The sequence below is a fragment of the Mandrillus leucophaeus genome, unplaced genomic scaffold, assembly GCF_000951045.1.
Source record: "Mandrillus leucophaeus isolate KB7577 unplaced genomic scaffold, Mleu.le_1.0 Scaffold252, whole genome shotgun sequence".
Taxonomy (NCBI): Eukaryota; Metazoa; Chordata; class Mammalia; order Primates; family Cercopithecidae; genus Mandrillus; species Mandrillus leucophaeus.
In genome coordinates this window covers 2,661,398-2,669,429 of record NW_012102610.1, presented here as the reverse complement: position 1 = coordinate 2,669,429, position 8,032 = coordinate 2,661,398, and the positions used below count along the sequence as shown (strand labels likewise).

Below are 8,032 nucleotides of genomic sequence, written 5' to 3'. Positions count from 1 at the left end.
TGGGTTCACACCATTCTCCTGCCTCAGCCTCCCGAGTAGCTGGGACTACAGGTGCCCGCCACCTCACCCGGCTAATTTTTTGTATTTTTTTAGTAGAGACGGGGTTTCACCGTGTTAGCCAGCATGGTTTTGATCTCCTGACCTCGTGATCCGCCCATCTCGGCCTCCCAAAGTGCTGGGATTACAGGCTTGAGCCACCGCGCCCGGCCGATGTTTCTTTTCTTTACTGGTATTTGGGCAGAAGATGGCCTCAGGGTCCCCAGGTTGTGCTACATGAGATCAGAGCATGAGTGACTGGGTGAATGAATGAATAACTAAGTATGAGTGAGTGAGGCCAAGGCTTTAGGGAGCTGGGGGTACCCCCAGCTCCTGGTCCTGCCCCTCGGGGGCCTCCTCCTCATGGGTCCCTGTGCTTACAGACGAGCTGGAGACCACGGGTGCTGTCAGCTACACAGTGGAGCTGAAGCGCTATGGGGGCCCCCTGGGCATCACCATTTCGGGCACGGAGGAACCTTTTGACCCCATTGTCATCTCAGGCCTCACCAAGCGTGGCCTGGCTGAGAGGTGAGCTGGGGCTCTGTGGGGACACATGGTGGGCTCAGGGAACACAGGAAGCAAGAGCTGGGTCTGTGGCAAAGCCAAGCAAGATTCTGACCTCTGTTCCAACATTGACACTGTGGGTGACATCGGGCCAGTCACTTGCCCTCTCTGAGACTCAGGTCTGCATTTGTAAAATGAGTGTCAGCCCCTGCCTGCCAGGGCAGAGGCCCACACCCCAGCAGACCTCCTGGCCCCAGGTAAGCACTGGGCCAAGGTGTGTGCATTTTTCTGCTCCCTCCCTACCTGTGTCTGGAAGGTCAGCCCTGCAAGGCTAGTTGGAGCGCCTGCTGTGTGTGGAATAGGATGGGGCAGTGCCCCAGTGCCCTGGTCCCAGCACTGCCTAGGGCTTTCCTGAGGCATTGGGGGACTGTCCCTGCTGCCCCTAGACTCTGAAACTGTGGCAGCTGAGGGAGCTGTAAGAATGGAGCCCTGTCCCAGGGTGAGGTGGAGGTCAGAGATGGAACCCGACCCCCAGTGTGGGTGAGATCGAGCCTTCTCCCCCTAGCTGGGCAAGGATGAATCCAGCAGGCAAGGAAGCGATGAGCTCCCAGCACAGCGACGAGCGGGCTGTAAAAGGAGAGCCTGGTGGGGGCTGCAGGGGCAGGAGGCGTCCCAAAGGAGGGCACCGCGCAGGAGGGGCAGTGGCTCGCTGGGTGGGGAGAGGATGGGAAGGATTCTGGGGCTTGGACCCTGCTCCTGGAGCACCCCCTGCTGGACACCTGGCAGACTGTAGAGGTCGGTGTGGGACCTTCTGACCCCAATGTCTTCATCAATTCCAGCATGTGCTGGCACCTACTGTGTGCCTGGCCCCTCTGTCCTGGATGCTGGGGCTGTACAGACAACCCTCCTGCCTTCGCCAGGCTGATGTAGCTCAGTGCTGTCCAACTGCAATATAATTTGAACCACAAATTTAATCAAACACTTTCTAGTAGCCACATTTGCAAAGCAAAAAGAAATGAAATTCATCTTAAATATATGTTTAGTTCAACATGTAATCAACATAAAAACCATTAAGAACATGTTTTATATTCTTTTTAATATTACATCTTCCATGTCTGGTGTGAATCTTCTGCTTTCAGCACATCTCAATTAGGGCAGTCATATTTGAGGGGCTCAGCAGCCACCTGTGGCTGGTGGCTCCCATACTGGACACCACAGCTCTGGTCCCCTCCCTGAACCCACCATTCCCTGCCTCACTCACTGCCCTCGTCCCCGGGGAAGTGCAGGGCAATGCCCAAGCATGACTCTCCAGGAACTCCCGTCTGGGGTGACATCTACAGCCCCAGGGGTTCAAGATCCCCAACCTAGTCCTCTGCCTCCTTTTCCTCTACCTGGCTCAGGTCACTCTGAGCGCCTGCTACAGCTTCTTCCCTGCTCAGCGCTGGCTGCTCCTCAGAATCACCTTCCTGCCCCACCCCCACAGGTACTATTTAATTGGTCAGATGTGGGGCCCAGGCATCTACATTTTCAAAAAGCTCCTCAGGTCATTGTAATGGGTGTCCAGGTAGAAAACCACTGGGCCACAGCAGTGCTGCTGCCTGGCCTCGCCAGCACTTCATGCCCTACTGTGAGGTCTGCTGGGTGCTGGTGATTATGCCCATTCTCCAGGTGGGAAAACTGAGGCCCAGGAAGGGGCAATGGCTACCAAGGGTGTCTGCTGGAGGGAAGTAGGAATCCATTCCATTCATTCACTCCTCAGTTATGATTTGATAATAAAATTAGTATTACCACCCCCATTTTACAGATGAAGAAACTGAAGCTTGGGGGTTTAAGAAAATGGCCCAAGATCACATAGCAAGTATTTGGCAGCTAGTATGTGGGATTCAAACCATTCTCAAAACCTGTGCTGGACACTGGTTCCAGAACCTAATTTTACAGTCAGGTGGGAATCCCCTCCCAGGTTCTAGATTTTATATCTCTATTAATGTGATCCAAGATCATACTTGTGGCTTTTGTTTTGTTTTTGGCAGCTGGGTTTAACTGGGGTCAGCCAGACTTCTGCCTTGTGACTCTCCTGGGTTCCCTGAGGGCAGACCACCACTCTGAGGCCCTGAGTCTCTAACTCCCTTTCTCCGCCCTGCATCCACTCCTCAGGACTGGTGCCATCCACGTGGGGGACCGCATTCTGGCCATCAACAGCGTTAGCCTCAAGGGCCGGCCGCTGAGCGAAGCCATCCACCTCCTGCAGGTGGCTGGAGAGACCGTCACACTGAAGATCAAGAAGCAACTAGACCGTGAGATTCGCTTTATGCCCTGGGAGCCACCCAGCAGGTTTAGGAAGGGCAATCCCTCTGTGCCAGGCTTTGCCTGCACACCCTCACAGAGTCCTCACTGCAGCCCTGTGGAGGCGGGCCTGCGATGGCAAAGGAGATAAGACTCAGAGAGGGGAGTGATGAGCCCAAGGCCACACAGCTGGCGTGGGGCAGAATCTGGGTCCGAGCCCTGTTCTTCATTACTTCCTGCCTCTTGAGGTGCTCACGTGTGTATGCTTCATGGCCATAACTCATGCATTCCTCAGTTGCCCCTGAATATGTCCCCATGCCGTGGTAGAAAGGCCACCATAGGCAGTGGAAGGGGCCTGAGCTAATCCAGGCTCCACTGGTGCTCACTGCGTGATCTCCGGCGTGCTGCTCAGCTTCCCCGAGCCTCAGTTTTCCCATCTGTGAAACAGGTTTGCTTATTAGTGTGCCACAGCCATATGTCAGCTCAGAAGGGCTTGCTGCCTGTGAGTTTCCAGACCAGGCTGAAATGCAGAAACAGGCTCACTGTGAGTGTCTCTGAAGTCAGAAGTGACACCTCCCTCTCCTCCCAGGCCCCCTCCTACCCCGCAAGTCGGGCAGCCTCAGTGAGACCAGCGATGCTGATGAGGACCCAGCAGAGGCCCTGAAAGGAGGACTGCCAACAGCCCGCTTCTCACCGGCTGTGCCCAGTGTGGACAGTGCTGTGGAGTCTTGGGACAGCTCGGCCACAGAGGGTGGCTTTGGGGGCCCAGGTAACACCTTGGGGCTCTTGGACAAGTGACACGCTCTCTCTAGGCCACCCCAGCTGCTGGGCCTGTGCAGGACTATTCGCTTGCCTGTTCCTCCCTCCTGTTCTCCTCTCCTGGCATCCTTTAGGGGCCCTTCCTGAAGGAAGACCTGATTTGGCTCCATAAGCTGCTCTCAGGGCCCCTTGCTCCTGGGAGCATGGGCTGCAGCCATATCTCTTGATTTAGAACCATGGGTCCCATGCTGGCTGCTTAGCTTTCCCCATTGTGAAGTTATGGACAAAGTTGGTCTTTCTTCTACTGTTTCCTTCCTTCCTAGCCCAGTGTCTGGCACACAGTGGGTGCTCAGCAATGTTCATTCCATCCAGTTGAAAATATGGAGGCCAAAAGCCCCCTCCCACCCCAGCCTACAAGACCCAACGTGGGGCAGACACCTCTGGGGCTCCCTCCCCAGCCAATGCATGTTGAGACCCGGAGATGGCCTCAGGGAGGCATCTGAGTCTGGTGGGTGACCAGCTGGCCTCAATGACCCAGAGCCACTGGAACTCCCCATGGTCCAACTCAGAGGACTGAGGGGGTGAGGGGGGTGATGCCTCTACGGGCTGTAGGTGGCTGCCAGCCCATTCTTGCCTGTGGACACCTGCCCTCCCTGGGCCTCAGCTTCCCCATCTCCAGCTCTCTGTCAGCATCTCTCAGCTCACTCTCTGGGACTAGACCTTCAGAGCTCCCAAGGGCAGGAAGTGGAGGGGGAGCCACATGTTCAGCCTCCTTCCCTGGCAGGGTGATGGCCAAGCCCAGGCCGATGGAGTTGAGACAGAGTCACGGAGCCCTGGGCATTAACTTCTGGATGACCAGGAGCTCCAGGGAGATTCTGGGAGGCAGAGGCCCTCAGAGGGCTGCGTAGACGCAGGCCCAGAGAGGAGCAAAGACCTCCCCAGGGTCACTCAGCACAGCTGGAAATGGGGCAGGCAGGAGGGCAAGTAAGGCCGCAGAGAACACAGAGGCCCTCTCTCCACCACCAGGGTCCTATACACCACAGGCAGCAGCCCGGGGCGTGACCCCCCAGGAGTGGAGGCCTGGCCGGCTGAGGAGCAGCCCCCCCACCACCGAGCCCCGGAGGACGAGCTATACCCCAACCCCAGCTGATGAGAGCTTTCCAGAGGAGGAGGAGGAGGAGGAGGATTGGGAGCCGCCAACGAGGTCTGTGGTGGGAGCACCGTGAAGGAGGAGGGAGTCATAGTGTCTTGGCTGGGGTGGGTGAGGGTGCCCATGCCAAAGTGGTGGGGGAATGGAGAGTCTTGGCGGGCTCCTGAGGAGGGGTGCCTCCTGGGAGAGAAGCACTGAGCAGAGCCACCTCAGCGAGGCTGAGACAGAGGGAAGGGTGGATTGGTGGAGGGCATGGCAGGGACGAAGGTAAGGAGGTGGAGAGCAGCCTGGTTGGCCCTTCCCAACTTTGGGCATCTCCTGTTCTCAGAAGAGCAGCAGCAGACTCAGAACTTGAACTCAGGCCTACCTGACTTACCCCAGATGGCCTGATGGCCTCCTGCAAGGGCCCTCAGCCCACCGGCACCAGACCTGGGCTGTGCTGGGTGGCTCTGAGTGGCTCAGCCACTGGAGAAGGCTCCTGCAGAGAGCAGGCTGTGGAGAAATGCTGTTCCTCATCCGGTCCAGGCCACCTTCCCATCGTGGTGCTTTTGATCAGGCGGTTCCTTCTGCCTCAATGCCTTTTCCTGGTCTCTCCTGGAAAATCCCTACTCATCCCTCAAAACTCAGCTCAAATTCCCCTGCCTCTGGGAAGCTTCCCTGTCCTTCTCAGGCAGAAGGGATTCCTCCCTCCCTCCTGGTACCCACAGCTGCTCTTACAAGTCTCCTGGTAGCCAAACCACCTTGTGTCTATCTGGCTAATTACTTGGCTGTCATCTCTACTGCATGGCACCCCAGCTCCATGTGTGGCCCCTAGTAGGTGCTCAGACATATTTTGCAAATGAATCTCCAGCTGTGTAAGAACAGGGGCCACACTTTATTCTCCTCCATATCCCTGTGCCCAGCAGAGGACTTAGCTCAGGAAATGCTTGTGAATTGACTTGAATAGAGCAAGTGTCCTTCAGCCTCTGTCTTTTCATCTGTAACATGGAAAGGGAAGGAGGCAACACATCCTCATTCCTAAGCTCCCTAAGAGAGCAAAGCTCGCGCGCCTTTGTAAAAGAGTAAGTGCTGGCCGGGCACAGTGGCTCACGCCTGTAATCCCAGAACTTTGGGAGGCCAAGGCAGGCGGATCACGAGGTCGGGAGATCGAGCCCATCCTGGCTAACATGGTGGAAACCGCCTCTACTAAAAATACAAAAAGTTGGCCAGGCGTGGTGGCGGGCGCCTGCGGTCCCAGCTACTTGGGAGGCTGAGGCAGGAGAATGGTGAGAACCTGGGAGGCGGAGCTTGCAGTGAGCCGAGATCGCGCCACTGCGTTCCAGCCTCAGCAACAGAGCGAAACTCTGTCTCAAAAAAAAAGAAAAAGAAAAAGAAAAAGAAAAAGTGCAAGTGCTTTGTAAATCGCAGCATGCCTTGTAACCATTGAGGTCTTTGTAATTGGCAAGTGGCTTTGTGAAGTGCGAAAAATGTGAATTGTGAACTTTCTGAGACTCTGTTGGAACTGATAACAGACTCGTACAACCTGCGATGGGCGTTATGGGTGGTCTCGACCCTACCCCAGCACAGATATATCATCCCCTCCATCCATCTGTGTCCTTGCTGGCTCCAGCTCTGTCCCTGTCACTGTCCCACGGTGCCGTGTGTCTGGGTGGGGCCAGGGGCTGTCCTCTGGGGCTACACCATGGATCTCCTCTCTGTTTGTTCGTCTGTTTGTCCTCTGTCTCTCTTCCTAGGCATCCTGTGTCACCGCTCTCCACCCCGTCTCATCTGCCCTTGTTCTAACTGGCCACCGACAGTCCTGGTCACCCCTAACTGCGTCTTTCCCCTATTCTGTGTCACCAACCACTGCCCTGGGGCCCCAGAACTGCCACCGAGGACGCTCGCCTGCCTGCCCGCCCACCCACCCTATGGCCCCTCGAGCCCAACGCTGGGCCCTGGGGCCCCGAAGACTCCTCAGGCCCCAGCCCGCCCACCCACCTGCCAGGAGTTGACGCTCTCTGGTTCCTACGTTACAGCCCAGCCCCTGGCCCTGCCCGAGAGGAGGGCTTCTGGCGTGTGTTTGGAGAAGCTCTCGAAGACCTGGAGTCATGTGGTCAGTCAGAGCTGCTGAGGGAACTGGAGGTATGGCCGCCTGCCCTGCAGGCCTTCAAGGGGCACCCGGGGCTGTTTACTCTGGTGTGTGTGCAATGGGAGGCAGGCATGTTGATGGTATCATGCTCATGTGTAACGTGTATGTATGCACTCACCTGGGCACACTCTGGGAAAAGGTGTCTTCACATATTTACAGACTGTGCACGGACTCATGTGCAAGTGTGATTGAGAGCACCGTGGTACTACACATTATCTGTGTGGACATGAAATATGTGTGACATCATCATGTGTACATTGGGAGCGTATGTGTATGCATGCATGTGAACATGCTCATGCATGCACACTTGCAGAGTGTATTTCAGAACACGTGTGTCTGAGTGTGCACATGTAGTTGCACAGGGGCAGTTTTAGTATCTGTGTATGTGCGTGTGATACATGAATGTGGTTGTGGGCACGCCCTGTGGAAGTGTGTGAGTGTTGACATCAGTGACGACAGAAGATAAGGGGCTGTGGGAAACCAGAGGTGAATGTGGCTTTGTGTAAGGTCAGTATTGTTCAGTGCATAGAACAAGCTGTCCAGGAGGATCCAGAGAGGATCTTGCTAAGTCACATCCCAAGCTTCCACTCTGAGAGCAATTTTATTTTATTTAAATCTCTATTTTATCTGCGCTTTTGCCCCTTTTTATTCCTAATATTGTCAATTGGGGTCGTTTTTTGTCTCTCCATTAGTCTTGCCAATTACCAGGTTTCTCAAAGAACAAGTTTTTGGCTTTATTATTTTCTATTTTATTCATTTGTTTGTTTAGCTTTGATATTCTCTTCCCTCTACTTTATTTATGTTTAAGTCATGATCCTTTTCATGGTTTCTTAGTGCCTTAATTTTCAGTCTTTCTTGTTTTTGAATAATGTATTTTTTGAAGTTATGAATTTACCTGTAAGCATTGCTTTGGCTGCATCCCAAATTTTGCTAATGCACTTTCCACCTTAAATTAAATTCTGTTTTGTCTCATAATAATATTGTTTCATTAAATTTATTTTGGTGATTATTTGCCTGTCTTTTTTTTCAATTTGCTTATTTTCTCTCTCTCTCTCTCTTTTTTTTTTTTTTTAGACAGAGTCTCACTCTGTCACCCAGGCTGGAGTACAGTGGTGCAATCTTGGCTCACTGCAGTCTCCACCTCCTGGGTTCAAGTGATTCTCATGCCTCAG

At 54.3% G+C, this 8,032-nt stretch overlaps 1 protein-coding gene across 1 annotated transcript in view; it reads left to right on the top strand.

The window, feature by feature from the left end:
* Window positions 1-8,032, top strand: part of GRIP2 (glutamate receptor interacting protein 2) — a 63,496-nt gene that overhangs the window by 46,541 nt on the left and 8,923 nt on the right. The window contains exons 17-21 of the mRNA XM_011983632.1: window positions 420-564; window positions 2,695-2,834; window positions 3,413-3,592; window positions 4,609-4,786; window positions 6,748-6,853. Of these exons, the coding sequence (XP_011839022.1) occupies window positions 420-564; window positions 2,695-2,834; window positions 3,413-3,592; window positions 4,609-4,786; window positions 6,748-6,853 (749 nt within the window). The remainder of the gene's footprint in view (window positions 1-419; window positions 565-2,694; window positions 2,835-3,412; window positions 3,593-4,608; window positions 4,787-6,747; window positions 6,854-8,032) is intronic.